Source organism: Neoarius graeffei, chromosome 7 (assembly GCF_027579695.1).
Source record: "Neoarius graeffei isolate fNeoGra1 chromosome 7, fNeoGra1.pri, whole genome shotgun sequence".
Lineage (NCBI taxonomy): Eukaryota > Metazoa > Chordata > Actinopteri > Siluriformes > Ariidae > Neoarius > Neoarius graeffei.
The window spans coordinates 47,756,823-47,779,811 of NC_083575.1; the positions used below are offsets into that span (position 1 = coordinate 47,756,823).

The window sequence follows — 22,989 nt, forward strand, 5'->3', positions numbered from 1 at the left end:
GCATGTTTTGGGCGGCAGTGGTTCAGCCATTAAGGCTACTGAAATCCCAGCAATGCTAAGGTGCTACAGTTGGGCATCAACCCAAAACCCTATAGGAATACCATACCATGGTAACCTGAGCTTCCTTCCAAACTAGGAGATATGACGATATGAACATCAGTGACGTGTATCGCTATAATGACAATAAAGGCTTTGTAACTCTTCTCTTAAAAAGTGAGGAATTTAAGTAAATTTTTACTCATTTTACTTAGTAATATTTAAAAACAAATTACATTCAACTATTCTTTGACTTTGTTGGTGTTTTTGTATGGAGAAATCTAGCCAAATTTTTAGACAGTTAAATGTGCCCAAAGGCCACAATCTTTTAGAGAATTTGGGGATGCAAATCACTGCTTTGACATCAGAAATTAGCGTGACAATAAGCAGGTTATTTTGTATATTGCCACAAACAACTAGATATGCTTTAAACCAAATAAACCATAAATTTTCCACTGGTACAGAGGTTTTACCCAGAACACTCACCAGGACAGGTGTGAAACTGATTGTGGTTTCTCTAGTAAAGACTCAACTGCTGTGAACTTTCACCACATCATGGAGAAAGCTTGATTTTATGATAGTGACAAGTCAAACTGTTCAAAGTCAACTGTGCTCAGTCCCCATCCAAAAACCTGTATTACCTTTGAATTTATTTTCATAACAATATGGAATAATTCTCACTTACTGTCAGGATGTTACAAAAATGACTCAGTTACCTGCTCGAAGGTGAGATTTGCTTCGGGCACACAGTATGGCGTTAAACTTGGACTCGTCTGTGCCCAGTTTATTTTCCCCAGCCTGATAGAGAGTCTAAAGAAGAAGAGTACAGTGTGTACAGGGTGTGATCCTTCAGAATAAAAAAAAAAATTATCGTTAAAAAAAAAAAAGTCAGTCATTACCTGAGCATCTTGTTTGGCTAATGATATATCCACAGTCTCTCTCTCATCACGATTGCCCTATGAGATGTGTGTTTAAAAAAAAAAAAAATACTGAGACATTTTAAAAGATGATACGAGTAATATTTTAAATGTTATGAATGAATTGTATCATGTTAATGTTACAACACAAAACCTCTATAAGGAACTGCTAAAGGGTTAGAAAGATTTCCTTTCCTTTGGAGTTGCCACTGAAAAACAGCCCCTAGCGTACCTGAGCAAGAGAGATGAGCAGTCTGCGAAAATGTCCTGATGTATCTCCACTAATTGCATCCTCCAGTGATTTCTTGTATTCTGTAACACATTTGAAGAAGTTCATTAACTGGCTCAGTTTCAGACATGTCAGTGGCATGAGGAGACGTTCACATCTAGCATTTTTTGGGTGTAATGTTGCATAGGAACAAACCAGCTTTGTAGACTTGATTGATTTCTCTGATCTCTGCGTTGGTACGAGACGACAGGATCTCAATCAGACAGGCCTCATCAGTCCCTGCTCCCTGTCCAATCCCATAATCAAAGGTTAAATGATAAAATTATTCATTTTTTTAAAATTATACCAACACAAAAGACAATAGACAAATACAGTAGTGCACAAAAACAATGAACACAAGATGTGCAATGAACCAAGGGAAGAGGTAGATTTTCAAAAGTGCAAATTAAATCCTTAAGTGATTTATACAGTATCAGTGACTTGTATCAGGGTTTTTTTTTTTGGTATTACCATTTTCTACACTGCAGAACAATACTGAAGACACCAAAACTTTGAAACAACATCCAGAACACACATGGAACTACGTGACATACAAAAAGTATTTTAAAAAAATAATTATTCATCATCACATACCTTTTATTGTGTACTATGCTTAGTTACAGAACACATCTACAGTGCACATATACGTAGCTGTAACCGAATGTCAGCTGCCATAACAAATCGCCTCCTCATGAGGGCATTCAAAATGAATATAAATTAACATAAAATTTGTGGTAGAAATATTTTCCACATGTATACATCTACACCCTTGATTTCAAATGTAAGGATCCTCAAAAATTGAAACTTTGTACACAGTGCAGCACTTTTTCCCCCCTCTTTCTCTGAACACGACTACACAACCTCATTGTAAAACAAATATATAAGAAATAAAACATGACAGGGTGTGCTGATAGGAAAATAATCAAGCCCAGGGTGATGGAATGCCCCCCTGAAGCTGCTTAATATCCAACAACAGCACATTCCGAAACTGTTTTATTCCACTTATACCACAGCTATGATTACAATCATAAATTTATTAAGGAATTAACATTTATTGGTAGATTTAATAATGTAGGCAACTGTGAAATAGGGTCGATCCTGCGATCACATACATTATAGCAGCTATAAACAGTCAGTCCCTTACTAATCTCTCTTTTTAACAACAAAACTTGTCATGTTAACAAATAAAAGGGAAAATACAAAGTCCTGAAGACTTTCCCATGACGCAAAACAGTGGAGGCCCTCTCCAAAAACGTTAAAAATCTCCTTACAGAAAATGTCACCATATCAGCAATTAGAAGGTTTTCTTTTCAAATATGTTTAAACTGTTTACAACCCCGATTCCCAAAAAGTTGGGACAAAGTACAAATTGTAAATAAAAACGGAATGCAATGATGTGGAAGTTTCAAAATTCCGTATTTTATTCAGAATAGAACATAGATGACATATCAAATGTTTAAACTGAGAAAATGTATCATTTAAAGAGAAAAATTAGGTGATTTTAAATTTCATGACAACAACACATCTCAAAAAAGTTGGGACATCCCTGTGAGACATCCCCTTTTCTCTTTACAACAGTCTGTAAACGTCTGGGGACTGAGGAGACAAGTTGCTCAAGTTTAGGGATAGGAATGTTAACCCATTCTTGTCTAACGTAGGATTCTAGCTGCTCAACTGTCTTAGGTCTTTTTTGTCGTATCTTCCATTTTATGATGCGCCAAATGTTTTCTATAGGTGAAAGATCTGGACTGCAGGCTGGCCAGTTCAGTACCCGGACCCTTCTTCTACGCAGCCATGATGCTGTAATTGATGCAGTATGTGGTTTGGCATTGTCATGTTGGAAAATGCAAGGTCTTCCCTGAAAGAGACGTCATCTGGATGGGAGCATATGTTGCTCTAGAACCTGGATATACCTTTCAGCATTGATGGTGTCTTTCCAGATGTGTAAGCTGCCCATGCCACACGCACTAATGCAACCCCATACCATCAGAGATGCAGACTTCTGAACTGAGCACTGATAACAACTTGGGTCATCCTTCTCCTCTTTCGTCCGAATGACACGGCGTCCCTGATTTCCATAAAGAACTTCAAATTTTGATTCGTCTGACCACAGAACAGTTTTCCACTTTGCCACAGTCCATTTTAAATGAGCCTTGGCCCAGAGAAGACGTCTGCGCTTCTGGATCATGTTTAGATACGGCTTCTTCTTTGAACTATAGAGTTTTAGCTGGCAACGGCGGATGGCATGGTGAATTGTGTTCACAGATAATGTTCTCTGGAAATATTCCTGAGCCCATTTTGTGATTTCCAATACAGAAGCATGCCTGTATGTGATGCAGTGCCGTCTAAGGGCCCGAAGATCACGGGCACCCAGTATGGTTTTCTGGCCTTGACCCTTACGCACAGAGATTCTTCCAGATTCTCTGAATCTTTTGATGATATTATGCACTGTAGATGATATGTTCAAACTCTTTGCAATTTTACACTGTTGAACTCCTTTCTGATATTGCTCCACTATTTGTCAGTGCAGAATTAGGGGGATTGGTGATCCTCTTCCCATCTTTACTTCTGAGAGCTGCTGCCACTCCAAGATGCTGTTTTTATACCCCAGTCATGTTAATGACCTATTGCCAATTGACCTAATGAGTTGCAATTTGGTCCTCCAGCTGTTTCTTTTTTGTACCTTTAACTTTTCCAGCCTCTTATTGCCCCTGTCCCAACTTTTTTGAGATGTGTTGCGGTCATGAAATTTCAAATGAGCCAATATTTGGCATGAAATTTCAAAATGTCTCACTTTCTGCATTTGATATGTTGTCTATGTTCTACTGTGAATACAATATCAGTTTTTGAGATTTGTAAATTATTGCATTCCGTTTTTATTTACAATTTGTACTTTGTCCCAACTTTTTTGGAATCGGGGTTGTATTATTTGGTTTAGATTATACAAGTCCCTGTGTAGGAGCTGTTAGTATAGAAACTAGAATGTAATAAAATGAGCATCAGAGCTGCTGTCATACAACATTAATCAACATTCTGACCAATCAGAATTAAGAAGCGCTGTGGTATAAAGTGAACTTTATGCACAAGTCAATTTTTTCCCCCAAAATATTTTAATTGTGAAATCATATACAAACCTTGATGGCATCTTTGAGCTCCTGTGCAGCAAACTGAGCAGGAGTCTTCAGCATGGCCAAAACCAATTTCTCAAAGTTCCCAGAAAGCTCGGACTTCAAATCCTTCACCAAGTCCTGAAAAAACAAGCAGTATGCGGATGATCAACTACAGCTGTAATCTTTCTGTACATTTGAGCAGTTAAATGACTGCATGCTGGAAACTATGGGGAGAAGGGGATAGAGGTTCAACACTACCTGCCACATTGCAGTTCTCTGTCTTCAGATTAAACTATTAAAATTTTCAGTGTATGAAATGAAAGGGTATTTAAGCATTAATTAAAGAGCAGTAATAAATGCAATAAGCATTCAGAAGATTCTTACAAGAAATTTGAGAATTACCTTCCCATAGGCAGTCTTGTATGTAACCAGAAGAGGAACACGCTGCCTGTTGGAACGACTTCCAAGAAGATTAATTATAGCCTGCTCATCAGTGCCTGTTGAAACATGTCAAATTCAGAATTCAGGGATCTTCTGTTGTCTGTGGAAACTGCACGAACAAATTAGCAAAAAAACAACCTGTACAAAATGTACAGAAACCACTTACTTGGACCTCTTATGAAGTTCAAGTTCTTTATTTATCACTAATAGATAGTTATAGAGTGTATAATTCTTGTAGTAAAATTCCCCAAAATCAAAATGTCCAGTGCTAATGCAGTGGCGTGTGTGATGACAGAACAGGTTGTGCAGAAGAATGTACGTTAAAAAGAAGTGTATATAAGATATTCACCAAAGCCCTTCATGGCCTTCCTGAGAACCTCTACATCTTTTAATGGGTCTGCTCCAGGAAAATCTGTGATGGTTCCTCTGAATCCCCGCTAAACACAAAAACAATAACGAAAAGGAATAGAGCAAAACAAAATGACAAGATTATACAAAATTACTGGTTCAATAGGAAATTATACAAAAAAAAATTTTTTACAAATGCATATTCTTACATTCAAACCAGGAACCACGGGTGCTCCTCCTCCATATACGGGCATGGATGGATTGGTTCCAGGCACATTTGGGTAGTTAGGTACGGACGGATTCAGTGATGGACCTTGTGGGTAACCAGGCATGGACGGATTGGCTGACGGGGCTTGTGGGTAGCCTGGCATGGATGGATTAGGTGATGGGGCTTGTGGGTAGCCTGGCATGGACGGATTAGGTGATGGGGCTTGTGGGTAGCCTGGCATGGACTGGCCTGGAGCTGGCCCTCCTGGATAGCCCATGCCTGGTGCCTGTGGCATGGCTCCTCCTGGCTGAGGGGACAGGCCAAAGGGCTGTTGGTTAGGGTAGGGCATAGGACCCCCAGTAGGTACTTGAGGGAACACGGATGGATTTGGATTAAACCCGCTCAAAGCAGCAGAGATTGCATTTGCCTGGGATGAAAGGATTTAAAGGCAATAAAAAAAAGCACAGAGCAAAGTGCAAGCTGGACAATTCACAGGAGGATGTGCAGTGGATGATTAAACATACACACAGCTTTGAAATGATCACATGGAGAGACATGCATTTTGAAAAGATTGTGGAAGCATGATGAGGAACAATTCTACTCCTATAGTTTCGTGTTTTGCGTCCAGCAAAACACTGACATCTACGCATAATTTTCGGTTTCAGTGGGACTTGAATTTAAACCTCAGGTTTAAGAGATTAATATACAGACTGTATATATCAATTTGTTGTTTTGGTTTTGTACAGGGTGTTTCCAAAAAAATCTGATATTTCACAATCTAATAACTTTGCCAATTCTCGTTCAATTGACCTCAAATTTTTAACAGCGTGTGTGGAAACAGGTCAAAATTTTATGTTTAATGGTTTTCTCTCTTTAGGTATAGAAATGCCATTCACTGGAAAAGAAAAGGCCTTGTGTGTGTTAGAGTACACTCGAACAAGACTGTGCAGCGTGCATTTATGAGAGAATTCTCTAAAAATGCACCAACTGCAATGCATATTAAGACACGGCACAAAAAGCTCAAAGAGGAACGCTGTCTGTGTCTCAGGCAGCGCACATATTGAAAATTTGTGAAATCGTTCATGGAATCCACATACCTCTGAATTTCTCTTTCAAATTTTGAGGAATAAATCTTATATTGCTCAACATTAAGCCTGTTCAGTTTCATTTGCCTAGACTATGTAGTTTCTGGGATATTTACATCTCGAATAATAATTTTTTTTGGAAACACCCTGTATACAATGGCTAGAAAATCAAAGTACAGAATATACATATTACATCACCCATATCCAACCCCTGGATTTAAGAGGTGCAGAGGAGTATGCTTTTCTATACATTGTGAAATTCCATCAGATATATGAATATATTTGAAATTAAGTAAGGGTTCTACATACAATATCGACTAAAGAAGGAAGAAACAGACATATGTTCTGATTTATAATCTCAAAAGCAGCATCACAGTGAAGGAGATGGAAAATAGTAAGTGCATCAGCAGGAAGTTGACGGATGACTATCGTCTGATGAAGGTGCAAAAGCATGCAGTAACCTTTTTAGGAGGGAGCACAGAGATTATGCTTGGACAGAAAGGTCTGCAGTTGTATCATAACCACTCTGTAGTGTTTTCAAATTCAAAGCAAAGATTAGAGGTCAGCCTGCAGTTATCAAGAAAGGATGAAGACGTGGTTTGAAGGGGAAATGTGAAAAGGTCTGCGGTTGACAGCTGGTTTTCAGACTGGCTGTTAAATAAATCATACCACTTAGCATTTGTATATATTAAATCAACACCTGTGAATAATGCCCTTTTTAGTAATTTCATTAAATGTTTAAAATTCCTGTCTTACATGAACCTAATCCAAAATTAAGCAATTAACTTGGAAATGCAAGTATGCAAAAAAAAAAAAAAAAAGCTCTAGAAGTAAATTAACACACAATGTACTGCCTTCTACTGAGCTCTTGGCTTTACTCATAAAAACAATTCCAGATCAGACTTCTTTTTAAACTTCCCAGAATTCTCTCTCTTTTTTTTTAAAGGACATTAACTAGATCACAAAAAGGTAAAATATGAAATTCAATAAGCATTAGGGAGTCTATGCTTCGTAATGAGTGGTACAACAATTGATCCAGTGTACTATTTGTAATTTTTCATAAATTACAGATTTTGTCTATACCATTACATCAGTATGGAACATATTTATGGGAAAAAAAAATGCATTAATTCCAATTATACTACAGTGCAGTTGAATTCTCAAATCAGAAGGTGTGGATTCATTTTTTAAAACAGCATAGTCGTTCCAGGTGTAACATGAACAATACATTTATATTAAATGTGCTTGTTCTAATATGTTATTGTTTCTATTATAACAGCTCATACACAGGGACTTGTACAGTGGATGCTCTCCATAAACTAAGAGCAATAATGCATTCTGATTTCTTGGTAAAATGACAAGCTGCATTTTTTTTTAAACTTCAAAAGACAGAATAGAGGAGAGGCTGGTGAGAGAGTCATAATTTCTGTAATATATAATATTCAATAATAAACGTCTATGATTAGAAGCCTTCGTAAGGAAGGATACTCGCAATTGGAAACAGATCACCTTTTTAATTCCATTGTTCTTTCTAAATTGCTTTACGGTTTACCGGTGATTGCTGCTAGTCAGTCTGATCTTACTATTATACAACAATTTTTAACTAGATGTTTTAAACGACATTACACTTCAACTCATTTTGATATTTTTAGTCTTCCTGAAAAATGTGACCACTGACTGTTTAAGTTTAATGTCACAGATCATCCACTATTCAGCTTGTTGCCTAAGGTAAAGGAATCTTCTGCGCACCTAAGCAACAGATCCAGCGTTATGCCTAGAATAAACACAGAGCGTTTTAGGAATGTTTTTTTTTTAATAGATTAATTTTTAAGTACAAGTTGATGTACTGTAGGTTTTTGATTAGGTTTACATTTATGCATTTCTGTCATTTATATTGTCATATTGTTACACTTGGTATGTATTTTTTATCTCGTGAATAAAGATATATTATTATTATTATTATTATTATTATGTAAGCGATGACAGGGACTATTTTGTCTTGTGGACATACCATACAATTAAATGTAAATATAAACAGTTAAAAAGGGCAATAAGTCACTCATTAATGAACTACAAATAGTAATCTTTAGCAAAACGCTGTAGTACAAGTTGAATAACACACTAGGCTATACCATGCTGCTATACAAAAACAATCTGCTTTGCACTGAGCCTATCACACTACTCCGACAGATTTTTTTCCCCATATAACAGCACAGTTTGTTGTGTGCTATTCCTTACATAATCCACACAAAATACAATGAGACAGAGCAGAAAAATAGAGAGCATGATTTTCTATTGCAGTATCTGTACTGGATTTCAGAACATTTTATCACAGTGATGAAACGTACCATTGCAGGCAGGTTGCCTGGATTAAATCCAGGCATTCCTGGAGCACCAGGAGCTCCCCATCCACCTGCAAATACACAGCAAAATATCAAAAATTTTAAAGTTTTAAAACTTCCATGCAAGGAGGCAAAGCTCTATCAGTATAGGTATAGTTAAGCTAAATAAGTGATAGATAGATAGATAGATAGATAGATAGATAGATAGATAGATAGATAGATAGATAGATAGATAGATAGATAGATAGATAGATAGATAGATAGATAGATAGATAGATAGATAGATAGATAGATAGATAGATAGATAGATAGATAGATAGAGTTTTTGTTGTCCATCACTATCAGTTTACCACTTGATGCCTCTGTTCAAGTAACAGTTCCTGTACTGGTCTTTTATAAGATCGAGCAGTCAAGGACAGAAAACAAACTGCATCTGATGAAACCGTCTGATGTCTAAAGATGGCTATTCACCTCCTCCATCTCAAAACCAGAACTACGAGAGGTTTTCAGCTTCACTGACATCAGGAAGTCATTATCAACCCCTCATGAAAACAAAAACCAGATACCAAAGAAATTAAAAACCTTTAGCATTACAGCTAAGCTAGATTTTAAACTTAAAGGGCATATTCTGGACCAATTTCGTGTTTTTTTTTTTTTTAATATGAAAGTATGTCCCTTTACACACTCATCCAGAAGGGTAATTTTGCACAAGGCCATCTGTCTACAGCAGAAAAAAATAAAATAACAAAACACTTCTGGAAAAATCCCAAGGGAGTCTGGAGCCAGATTCGTGACGTTACCTGCGGAAGCGCCAGCAGGCTGCGAGAGCTTTGCACGGTTTCAGTGCACAGCCTGTGTAGACCAAGCGCTCCCATTTCTCTCTCATTGTCCGGTCTTTTAGGAAACGATGAGTACTAATCCCATCAAGATTGGTGTTGCTACACCCTCCTACAATACATCTGTTAACCATTTTAATAATTACGTGATAACATTGAAGAAATTTGTAGAAAACCACCAGGTTGTTTTCTCATAAACAAACCAGCGCTGACGTAGGATTCAGAAGGAGGTGTTCCGCACGCGATGTCACAAAAATCAACGTTTCCGGGGAAATCCAAATGCCAAGTTTTTTCAGAGGTGGACCAATTCATCTCAAGTGGCTTGATTTCAACTGAATGTTTCTGGTATTGCGCAAGGTAAAAAAATTGCACAAAATGCAAAATGTGACAGATATTTGACCAAAGTTTAATATAAAATAGGAGAATTACATTGATCTTGCTCCTGAATTTACCCGTGATATGCACTTTAACACAAAACACATACATCAAAAATTGTAAGATCAAAAAGTAGCAAATAGAAATGTAATAAAAACGAAATATATTATAATAAAATCATGAATAAAACTAATTGTGATATATAAGGGACATTCCACCGAATGGGTGCCATTTGCTTCTTGTACCATTCCCAAATTAAACTTAATTTGTTATATCTTTTCAACACTGATTATAATAACACACATATTTAACTATTCAAAATGTGTATTGGTCAACCTCAGGCTACGTTACAAGGTTTGGAAGTCAAAGATGGCTGCATTTTTTTCAGTCCTGTTACCAAAACTCTGAAAGTAACAGGACTGAGTTTTTAGCCTAGGATTAGCTAATACACGGAATTAAGCCACATGGCGTCATTGCTAATAGCATGACCACACTTAGCACATTCTAGTGATTTACCAAAAATCTGTATTTTTAAAATCAACAAATATCATCTAAGAAATAATTTAAGTAACAGGACAGTATGTTGACATTGACCTTATCAGTCAAAGTTAAAAAATCATCAAATATACAGAAAAGTAAATGAGAGAACTAACTTTTAGTCTTCCCATGGCCTTCAGAAGACACAACTGATGTAACTTCCTGTTGAGCATGTGATTTATGGAATGTGCCAAATTTGTCAGATGGGGTAATATGTTTGGGTAACAGGGCTGAGTGAAAACCCAGGGACATGACTAAAATGTGTATTTTAACTAAGATATTGTGGATTTCTTATGAAAAAAATATATTTAAACTATGGATAGGATATGGAGTCACACAACAGTGCAAAAGAAATACTGTTTCTGAAGGATTTTAATCATAATATTTCATAGTTAAGTATAGAGTGCGGGGACAGGTAACACATGCTATTTTTCAGTGTTTTAGGTAGTTTTTATTAATCCTTACAATTATATATCTTAAATTTGAAATCAGATCAATGTGCAGGACATTCTGTGGAATAAAGAAATGTATTTTAAAGTACATTTTTATGCGCATTTATACATATAATTTTCTAGGGACGGAAATGGCACCGATTCGGTGGAATGGCTCATAAATCTTACGAGTATGGTTTATAAAGAATACAACCGTTTATTTCTGTCAGAAAAGCTCTGAACATAAACCTGTCACACAAGTTCAAAAGTTGATGCACCTATTAGGAATCTATGACACACCATAAGCAACAATGTTCATTCTTCTCAGCAGACGCATGTTTTGCAATACACAACTGCTTAATATAATCCATATGGTGCCTGGCCACACAAACACAAATCTGGCAGTCAGCCACATGCTAAATTAGAAACTAGCACAGCGAGTGCGTCACTTACTAGCAGAGGTTTCCACTGGTTTAGCGCTATTTATTACATGCCATGTTACTCTGAGAATGACGTACCTGAGGGGAGGGGAGGAAAAACTCCTGGTTGGCCTGGGTAAGCACCAGGCTGGGGCGGGTATCCTCCTGCTTGAGGAGGGTATCCTCCTGCTTGAGGAGGATAACCTCCTGCTTGAGGAGGATAACCTCCTGCTTGAGGAGGATACATTCCTGGCTGGGAAGGATATCCACCATCCTGTGGAGGGTAGCCACCGGCCTGAGGAGGATAACCACCGGCCTGAGGAGGGTAACCAGGATAACTCATCTTTTATTCTGAAATGAAGACAGAATAAAATGTTACACGCTTATTACTATGATATAAGCCCTGGCATTTGGTAAATAGAAATAACCATGTAGGTGAAAAGAGCTAACCAACAAATTTCTTGAAAAATTAAAAATATATTATACTGTATTATGTCTTATTTTTATGTTTTCTGAATTTAAACAAAAGTAATGTTACATTTCTGGCACATTTTGTACAAATATTGAGGATTAAATCGATCACTTATTAACATTATGCTAGTTAGAATGCTTCAGTGAGCTTTTAACTTACTGTACTACTTCCCTCCTCACATTTAAACACATGCAGAAAACAAAGATGTGAGAAAACAAAGGTGTGAGAAAAAAGTTGAGTTGGACTCTAAAAGTGACCGAAATACACACCTCTATAAATACTTTTAATGACAGATCAATGCGCTATTGTGTTTTCACACCGGTGATCTCACCTCCCCAGTGATAAGTAGGCGTTCCGCATCAGCTGCTGTTGCAGAAGGTGTTTAAAACACATGGGCGTGACAACAGCAAAATATGTTGCTGGAGTTGCTCTAAAAACTAACAACGTAGGTAGGAACTAAAGTTGAAAGAAAAGCAGCAGAAGAAAAATGTATCGTTCTTAGACGATATAACCACATCACCACTACCTTATCCACACTGCACTGGCCCCCAGTTAAATTTTACATTGATTATAAATTATTATTACGGTCCTATAATGCACAGAATAGTCTCACATCACAATACCTGAGCAAACTTTTAGCCTTTTACAACTCGTCACACCGACTTTGATCAAAAGGTGCAGGCCTTTTGTTGGTACCTATAGTAATGAAGGCAACAGCAGGGGGCACAGCTTTCTCTTACAAAGCCTCACAATTATGGAACAGCCTTCCAATTAGTGTTTGGGACTCAGACACAGTTTCAGTCTTTAAGGCCCTGTTTACATTATTTCGAATCAGCGGATCATCAGATTAACGTTTTTAAAACGATTCGCGTACACACACAAAATTTCTGTGCCCGCAACAAAACCGTTCCCCGTGCACACAGCAACGCCAATACACGGATACGCTAATCACATGACTAATTAGACGGCACATCACATGATCCCAGTGCATATCGGGCATGCGCACGTCACTCACCACTTGCAAGTGGAAGGATGTCGTTGTAAAAAATGAAGTATGCCAGTCTGTTATCGGCGGTACTAGTACTACAATGACGCTTTTTTTTACACCGTGTATGGCCTTCGTGTTTATGCTAGAAGGATCTAACAGTGTTCGGTACACTCTTCACCTCGCAGAACGGCCATTTTTTGCGATTACAACAAGACTATTTAGTGCTACGGTAACCAACACACTTCCTGTATTGCTCATTCACTTAATGACTTCCTCAACACACTTCCTGTATTGCTCATTCACATGACCAACGTGGCATGACCAACGCCAGCGAATCAGGAAGGTGGATGTCACAGTGACGTTGTCCAATGACGACGTCAGCTAGAGCTCAGCACTGCGTATCCTCGTTCCTCAATGTTTACACAGCACCGGATCAGATACGTACTGGGTTGAATACGTGGGCCCTGGTGGATTCAAACTGTTCCGCCTGTGGAGTCATTTTCCGGCGTTTTAAAGGAACAGTCCACCGTATTTCCATAATGAAATATGCTCTTACCTGAATTGAGACGAGCTGCTCCGTACCTATCCGAGCTTTGCGCGACCTCCCAGTCAGTCAGACGCAGTCAGATGCGCTGTCACTCCTGTTAGCAATGTAGCTAGGCTCAGTATGGCCAACGGTATTTTTTGGGGCTGTAGTTAGATGTGACCAAACTCTTCCGCGTTTTTCCTGTTTACATAGGTTTATATGACCAGTGACATGAAACAAGTTCAGTTACACAAATTGAAACGTAGCGATTTTCTATGCTATGGAAAGTCTGCACTATAATGACAGGCGTACTAACACCTTCTGCGCGCTTCGGCAGCGCATTGATATCTGAGCTCCATATCAATGCGCTGCCGAAGCGCGCAGAAGGTGTTAGTACGCCTGTCATTATAGTGCGGACTTTCCATAGCATAGAAAATCGCTACGTTTCAATTTTTTTAACTGAACATGTTTCATATCACTGGTCATATAAACCTATGTAAACAGGAAAAACGCGGAAGAGTTTGGTCGCATCTAACTACAGCCCCAAAAAATACCATTGGCCATGCTGAGCCTAGCTACATTGCTAACAGGAGTGACAGCGCGTCTGACTGCGTCTGACTGACTGGGAGGTCGCGCAAAGCTCGGAGAGGTACGGAGCAGCTCGTCTCAATTCAGGTAAGAGCATATTTCATTATGGAAATACGGAGGACTGTTCCTTTAATGTGCATGGACAGTGCATCTGCAACGAAAACGATACGGATAGGGTTTAATGTAGACACCACCTAAGTTCTTAGGTAAAGGTGCAGATCTGGAAGGTTCATGGGCATAGAGTGTTTTGGTAAACTGGGACGTTTGGATTCTGTCCCCCAATCCCACATGTTCACGCAAGTTTGTTGATGGTAGAGTTGCTGGTACACAAATGCATGAATAATGGGTGAATAAATACTAAAGTACACTTAAGAAGAACAATAGTGTGCGTCACGCTGCTTTGTGCTTAGCAAGCACACTAAGAACTCTCCTTATTGTTTTCCCCAAGCAACCATGAGTCCACTACGTGAATTGTCTGTTAGCTGCATGGCACAGAGACCTGAACAATGAAAAGTCTTTATCTTAAAAAAATAAAAATGACAGACACTGTTCCAACTCTGACACGTCCAGCCTGAACCAGTGTAGTGTGCTTGTATACAGCTTTTAGATAGACACATCCATTCTCTCATTCTTGTCATTTTCTTGTCTTTTTCCCCCCCATAGAGAATGAATAGGGCTCACGAATCAAACCCTCCCGCTCAGACACGTTTCATCAAAGACCCACCAACTTCATATGATACCTCAGGCCAACTCCCCCGACATGTACATGCAATCGGTTCTAACCCACACTCATCTTTTCCTTTCTTTTCACTGAAACCTCCCCCCATTCATTTTTCCCCCCATTCAAATGAATGGAGTTTTGGGAGGGACCAAAAAAAAAAAAAACACACCTTTGCGCTTTGTGTTCTAAAATCCCTGTTTTCAATCATGCCACAATCTCTTAATTTACCCAGAACTAGCTCATGTAAAAAAAAAAAAAAAAGATTTTAGAGCGCAAAGTATCATGTCACACTGCGAGTTGAGCCAATTTAAACTGAGATTTTAGAGTACGCAGGCACACACACACACTACACACACACTTAATCTACCCAGAACCAGCACCATGTAGATCATGTTTAAAAAAAAAAAAGGATTCTGCAGTGCGAGGTCTCATGTCTGATCCAGTTTCTGTTGGCGACACCCTGTTCCAGCTGAGTGAACACACTTTGCATTTTCTCTGCGGAAATGCAGTCTAGTTCCAGCTCGTGCTTTCTTTTTAGCATCATTGTGGAATTTATATACACTACACAATGAGGCATACTTATTTAAAAACTGATAAATCCAGTAAAATACTTGTAAAACTAGCAAAACTACAGTGTAAACAGAGAATATAAACAGCTGAGTTGCTCCAAGCGACCGCTACCTGACGTCATCAGACACATCACCACTGCAGGAAGCCCAAATGGCATTTTAAAGAAAACTCATCTTTCTCCAACACTATTTGGTTTCCAGAAATGAAAGTTTGATTTTTTTTCAAATCTGCAACGACTTTTACTTAAAATAAGTTTGAGAATAAATCCGCTGGAGGATCCCTTTAAAAACAATGTTCCTCAAAGAAAGATACAAAGGGATTTGGATATTTAACCCTCTACAGGGCACAATATCATTAAACAATTCAAGGAACCTGGAGGAATTTCAGCGTGTAAAGGTCAACGATGCAAGCCTGAACACCCGTGATCTCCGAGCTCTCAGACAGCATCAAGAACCATCATTCGTCTATAGCGGATATAACCACATGAGCTCAGGATTACTTTGGCAAACCTTTATCAAGCACTACAATATGGCGATACATCCACAAATACCAGTTGAGGACTAAGGCAAAAAGGAAGGTCTTATATTAACTGTGCCCAGAAGTACCATTGACTTCTCTGGGTTCTGAGGCATCTGGGATGGACCATCACACAGTAGAAAGGTGTATAGTGTTCAGATGAATCAGTATTCCAGGTCTTTTTTGTAAGAAATGGATGCCGTGTGCTCCGGACCAAATATGAAAAGGACCATCCAGACCGTTAGCAGCAACAAAAGCCAGGGTCTGTCATGGTATGGGGTTGTGTCAGAGCCCTTGGCAAAAGGTAAACTGCACATCTGTGATGGCAGAATTAATGCAGAAAAGTATATTGATATTTTGGAGCAACATATCCTGCCTTCAAGACTACATCTTTTCCAGGGATATTTAATTAAAGGTAGACTGCCTTTCAGATTTTCAAGTTTAGGTCATAAAAATTTTTTTTTCCCTGACACCCAGTTATTTTTATTTAGTGGACTGAAAGCTACTGAATTCGAATCACAGACTTTCAATTTTATTAGGCTTTTTTAATAGAACAAGTAATGAATTTAGGGCCATGTGGCCCTAAATTCTCTGCTATTTTTTCCTGCTTCACCATGACCCAATTCAAGATACTACATCATGCATCACCTGGTGGGCTTTCCCCGTTCACGCAAGGCATTGTGGGATACAAATTTGAGACAGGAGAGAAAAATTGAGGACGCGAATGTGTGAATGAAACGTGAAAGACTGACTACAGTAACAGAACGTGAGAAGAAAAGACATCATGTTGCGAAGGAAAAGAAACGCAGGACCAAACTAATAAATACTGACGGTCAGCGAGCACCTCGTGTGATCAGCTGTTCGTTTAGCGACAAAATTATGTAACTGTGTCAGTGCACAGTCAAAGGTTAACCTGCTCATGTACACACAGACTTCCTCTGTTTGCTTAACTGCATGAAGCAAGTGATTTCATGCACATTATTTGCTTGGGAATCCCCTCAAATTAAATAACTTCCCAGCCACAGAACGGCCTGATATTTTGTGAGATATTACGGAAATAAACATGTATCACAGTGACCAAATTTCAGAGGGAACTAAATTTCACCGATTTTATGAACTCGAAAGGCCGTCTCACTTTAAGACAAGCCCATCAAAACTTTTAATGTGTTGCAAGAATCAAAATTGAAACAAGTGTTTAAGAAGAAAAAAAAACAAAAATGTCATAAGGTAAAACATCAAATAATGTGCAGTTGTATTGTTTTGTACGGAAGCCGCAAGAGGCCCTTCATATAATCTTTTTTTATTCACCTTGTTATCCCGAGATAACGACATAATTAATTCAGGATCTCGAGAAAACAACATTAATTCGAGATCTCAAGAAAACAAAACAATTATTCCGTGATCTCGAGAAAACAAGACAATTATTCCGTGATCTCGGAAAAACAAAATTATTTCATGATCTCGAGAAAACAGCTGAGATTTCTAGCAGCGCTGCGCCCCCCTGTGGGTCAGACAACAAAGACTTAGAAATTGGCGGACATGTACCTGAATTAACCATTTCTCAGCTGTTTTCTTGAGATCTCGAAATAACGGTTTTGTTTTCTCGAGACCTCGAAATAACGGTTTTGTTTTCTCGAGATCTCGAATTGTGTTGTTTTCTCGAGATCCTGAATTAATTATGTCGTTATCTCGGTGAATAAAAAAAAGGATTATATGAAGGGCCTCTCTCAGCTTCCGTAGTTTTGAGTGCACTAGAAGTCAAACATTATTTAGAAAATCAGTGTTTTCAGTTTTAATTTCAACACACTTTCCCAACTTTTTCTGATTTGGGGTTGTATAACTCAACTCAAACCCCGGTGATTTCACAATGGTTCATTAATCATTTAATGCACTGAAAGGGAACTGAATCTACCATAAGTCCTTACCAGAGTTCATATACAATCAAACAACCCCTGTTCTAGTGCAATGCTCTAAAACAAACAAACGCTAAAAATGATGACTATTTGTAACAGACATGAAGGTTACTAGACATAAACAAGAGCCTTTGGACCTACAGCAATGCAGGGATTTGGTGTGTGTATGTGTGTTTTGTTCCTATTAATTACTTATCACTTCACTTGAAGTGTAACACAAATAGCAAAAACCACCAATAAGGTTCTGGAACATCACTACTTTGTAGCACGTGTAAGGTTAATTTAACATTCTGAAATAATTATGAAAACAAATAATCCCAACCTTTTGTGAACACATCACATTATCCATGTACAGTGTTCGACTGTCATTTATGGCCATTTGTATATGCGTTATCAAGACTGTGGCATTTTAAATTTCCATATGTAACTGGTTACATTGCATTTTATAGCCATGGAAACCTTTGATGGTATTCATACACCCAGTACTGTTATTAACAGTCTTCCTTTCACCAACCAAAAATAACCATTGTATACTGACAGACGGTTTTCAGTCTGTCATAAACATGTAGAATCAGGCTGAAGGTGAGCAAACATTCAGATGAATAGGTCAACTTTGCAAACAGAAACACAACAGAAAACCAGAATTTAGAAATATAATAGTCATTTATTTAGCCCTATATATTTAACAGTTATTCCATGAAATCGAGTCGTACATGAGCTGACAGCCAACGAGGCACGTAGCGCCGAACTGGCTATAAGCCATATACGACGATATTGAGTGGAATAACTGTTTTATTCTATCCACATTCACTGGATTTTGAGAAACAGAGCATTTTTATTATTTTTTTTGCAAATCCGATAAATAAAAACTTTATACAAAGCATCTGACAAAATAATTTCCGCTTCAAATGTAAACAAACCGGCAAAATGAGAGTAGCAATTTGTGAAAAATGTGCTAATAATAATTCTTGAAAAATAAAAAAAGGTATTTTTTTCGCGGTCCGGTTTCCATCAAATCGTGCGCTCTGACTGGCTCATGAGCGGTCTGGAATCCTACGATCTGGACCCCGGTTACGGACCTTTGGTGACTAGCTCGTTCACAGCAACAACAAACATAGTAGCAATTTTTTGTCAAGATTTATTTTTGCATTTCTCAGTATAACAGCATTAATTTTACAGCATGGATAGCGGTAATGACAGTGTTCACAGCGAAAGCGAGTTTTACTACCCTGATGAAGACAAAATAAAAGAATCCAGCAGTTTATTGAGGAGCAAAGGGCAGAAAATACAACAAAAAAGATGACCTATGACCTCAATGTCCCAGAGACCTCGGTCACGGTATTTCACGATACGGACCTCCCCGCTGGTAAATTTTTATATTATACACACGCACACGTTCTTACTGTCAAATACTTTCATTCCATATTTTGTTGCTTTTTTTTAATTTAAGTAGTTTGTATTTCGTCCTCAGTTGGTTCAGCAAAATGCTCTGCCATTTTGTTTTTCTCTACTAACGGTATATGAGCTGATAGCCTAGTAGTAGAGTAGCCAATCAGAGCATGCGACTGCTCATATCCAGTGAATGTGGATAGAATAAATGAGTTTGGGCAGCACGGTGGTGTAAGTGGTTAGCATGTTCGCCTCACAGCAAGAAGGTTCTGGGTTCGAGCCCAGCAGCTGACGAGGGCCTTTCTGTGTGGAGTTTGCGTGTTCTCCCCATGTCTGCATGTGCTCCGGTTTCCCCCACAGTCCAAAGACATGCGGTTAGGGGTTGTTTTACAATCAGGGTACAAAGTTTGTGTCACAGGAGTCCAAAATTCAAATTGATTCAAACTGGTTCTTGTACCAGTTTTTAAGTGAAGGACAAGTTAAAGAACAGATTTCAGGTAATTTTTTGACGTGTGTGTATGGTAGTTTTGTGTAATCTGCTATAAGATGGGAGAAACAAATGAAGTGATTCTCGGAGAGGACATTTTTTTTGGACAATTCAGAATCCACTACTTCCATAGTGCTTTTAAATATAAGGCTGTAAGCTGTGCGTTAGTTGTCTCTAATATTTATGTCCCAATATCTTGACCACATTTTAGGATGAAAATAATCATTTTAGATATGTTATCTTATATTGAAAAATTAGCTGTCTCGGAGAGGACATTTTTTTGACACAACAACATACTAATTTGATCAAAATAGTCTGAAAACTTACTGGCATTCAACATTAAAACTTAACTATGTTTCCAATGATATGGAACCAGATATTTGTTTTATGGTATAAAGAATGATTTAAGTGCATCCGTTTTGGAGCTACCTGTGGTCCAAAAAAAGCACTTTTTCTAAATGACACGAGTAAATTTTGCTAAATATGACATATATTGCCATACATTCACCAAAAATAACATTATCACCAAATTTTTTTTGCATGGTAAATAGAGCTATCACAGGGCTACAATAAACAACCAAGTTTATTTAGTCAAGGGCAATTCCATGTAAATGTCAACCTCACCATGCAAAAATAAAGCAACATCAAAACCACTCCCAGAGATATCACCTAGGCCTGTATTTTACAGATGTGAATAAGTTGAACCAATTTGTCACAAGAATTGTTCCCTTCACCTTCACTAGTTTAGCTAATGACAATCAAGAATTTGGTGATTTCAATGCACAATTGAGTACTTTTTTCAACAACCAAAATATGATACATATATTCGCCCACAACAATGTTCAGCATCCTTTCAGGACGCAATAGGGTTATTGAAGCAAACTGTAAATGAGGTATATGATTTCGCATTTCATTGTCACCGTGGAGCCGTGTTGATGCGACACCGATTTACAGGACAGGTGCTGTCACGTCCGTAACATTTTTTTTAAAAAAGTTCTTATTATACATCTGTATGAAATGCAACACAGAACACACACTTTGCGCAAAACTAATTCATTTTGAGTTGATATATTAAAATAATTATATTTTCTGATTTTCTAAGCATATGCCATGTCTATTTCAGACGCGTCACATCCATAACGGAATTTCGTCACATCCATAACGCTGACTTTTCCTTCCGAAACTCTGCATGAAATACAAAATATTTTAAACAAAGATTTTTTAATATTCACCTTGGACCCCTCTATCAAATGGATATCTCCATTTCGACATTAGGTTTACAATTTCACAGAGTTTAATAAAAATGTACAGTCACCCAAGAAAAGTGATACTTTTTCTGTCACATCCATAACGCATCTTTTATTGGCATTTCCTGGCATGCCCTAGATGTACTATGGGAACTGTTCTTGTTCTATCACTTCTCCAGTATGGTACAGCCTTAAAATATGCAACACCTGTTTAAATACTGGGAGACAATAAAACATGCACTGGGTCATTTGTTGCCATTTTGAGTTCAAGTGTCACGTCCATAACGCTGGAATTGCTCTCAAGCCTTTTGATATTGAAGATAGTAAGTGTTAAATGTGATTTTTAGCTTGCGTACCCTGATTGTAAAACAACCCATAGGTTAATATGGGACAGCCTTGGGCTGAGGTGCCCTTGAGCGAGGCCCCTAACTCCCAACTGCTCCCCGGGCGCTGTTAGCATGATGGCTGCCCACTGCTCTGGGTATGTGTGCGTGTTCACTGCTTCAGATGGGTTAAATGCAGAGAGGAAATTTCACAAGTGTGTGATGAGGACTCCCTAAAGAATGACAAGGGACCATTTATTGTTCAAATCACTAGCTGTCATTCGTCATTCCATTTCATGTGTCATTCACTTTAGGGAGTCCCCGTGATGAGGACTCCCTAAAGTGAATGACGCATGAACAATTTTGAACAATAAATGGTCCCTTGGGCGGCACGGTGGTGTAGTGGTTAGCGCTGTCGCCTCACAGCAAGAAGGTCCTGGGTTCGAGCCCCGGGGCCGGCGAGGGCCTTTCTGTGTGGAGTTTGCATGTTCTCCCCGTGTCCGCGTGGGTTTCCTCCGGGTGCTCCGGTTTCCCCCACAGTCCAAAGACATGCAGGTTAGGTTAACTGGTGACTCTAAATTGACCGTAGGTGTGAATGTGAGTGTGAATGGTTGTCTGTGTCTATGTGTCAGCCCTGTGATGACCTGGCGACTTGTCCAGGGTGTACCCCGCCTTTCGCCCGTAGTCAGCTGGGATAGGCTCCAGCTTGCCTGCGACCCTGTAGAAGGATAAAGCGGCTAGAGATAATGAGATGAGATGAGAAATGGTCCCTTGTCATTCAGATTCTTACAAATGGAATAATGATTGAAATCTTTAGTTTTAGACCTCCCTAGGATAAGATAAGTGGGTGCTTGGTGGGATATCAGCTTTTACAAATGGAATGATAAGGTTTCTAGGTGGAATGACATACTTTGAGGCAATGTTATCAAAATTAACAAATGGAATGACATTGTTTCTAGGGTTAGGGTTAAGTTATAGGTGATATCACTGATAACATTGCCTCAAAGTATGTCATTCCACCTAAAAACACTGTCATTCCATTTGTAAAAGGGGACATCACTGATAACATAACCTAAAAGTATGTCATTCCACTTAGAAACAATGTCATTCCATTTCATGAGCTGAAAGCATGTCATTCCACCTACATTTCAATCGTTATTCCATTTATAAGAATCTGAATGACAAGGGACCATTTATTGTTCAAATCACTAGCTGTCATTCGTCATTCCATTTCATGCGTCATTCACTTTAGGGAGTCCCGTGTGAAGAATAAAAGTTGTGCTTCTGTCTTTCTTAGTCCTTTGCTCAATTCAGATGAACATAAGAATACCAGATGGTCAAATGGATAGCAGAAGCTCTGCTGTAATCTGACAGAAGTGAGTGAAGCAGCTGCTGAAGGCGGTGATATTAAACACTGCAGTGTGGATCATCCAGGCTTCGGCCACACCCACTTCGACATGACGTAATCACGGGCCTAAATCAAACTGGACACGCGATAAATAAACATGTAAACAGAACTGGACCCCCACTGTAACTCCTGTCACACAGCCCAGTCCAACTCGGGGTAATTAAAAGATGGACCCTCACAGTTTACAGTGCATTTACATTAACACTTCAAAATCCGCCAGTAAAAGAGCCGAGGGTAAACACTGACCGCCTGTTTACTGCTCTCACCATAAACACTGACAAGAACTGGAAATACAGCTAAAGCAAAACAAACCAGCTGGCTAATACTGACCAGTAAGTTTTTACTTACACAGCCTGTAGAGGTGGTAAAGCTTTAAACAGAGCACTTGTGGAGAATTTTCGGATCAGGAAGAAGCAGGAAGGCTCAGTGGGAGGGGAGAGAACCCAACAGCTTCCTTCTGCTGTGGAGAAAAGTACGTCAGATGAGGG

At 38.6% G+C, this 22,989-nt stretch overlaps 1 protein-coding gene across 2 annotated transcripts in view; it reads right to left on the bottom strand.

Annotated features, from left to right (window-relative positions):
- Window positions 1–22,989, bottom strand: part of anxa11a (annexin A11a) — a 33,674-nt gene extending 10,685 nt beyond the window's left edge. Inside the window, exons 1-11 of one of the 2 annotated variants that reach the window (XM_060925811.1) lie at window positions 22,850–22,989; window positions 11,453–11,704; window positions 8,762–8,826; window positions 5,330–5,635; window positions 5,122–5,209; window positions 4,734–4,828; window positions 4,356–4,469; window positions 1,378–1,468; window positions 1,186–1,265; window positions 936–992; window positions 753–846 (exon numbers count right to left, since the gene is read on the bottom strand). In XM_060925811.1, coding sequence (XP_060781794.1) covers window positions 753–846; window positions 936–992; window positions 1,186–1,265; window positions 1,378–1,468; window positions 4,356–4,469; window positions 4,734–4,828; window positions 5,122–5,209; window positions 5,330–5,635; window positions 8,762–8,826; window positions 11,453–11,696 — 1,234 coding nt within the window. In that variant the 5' untranslated portion in view covers window positions 11,697–11,704; window positions 22,850–22,989. Of the gene's footprint in view, window positions 1–752; window positions 847–935; window positions 993–1,185; window positions 1,266–1,377; window positions 1,469–4,355; window positions 4,470–4,733; window positions 4,829–5,121; window positions 5,210–5,329; window positions 5,756–8,761; window positions 8,827–11,452; window positions 11,705–22,849 lie in introns of both variants that reach the window. The other variant, XM_060925809.1, reaches the window with a different exon arrangement.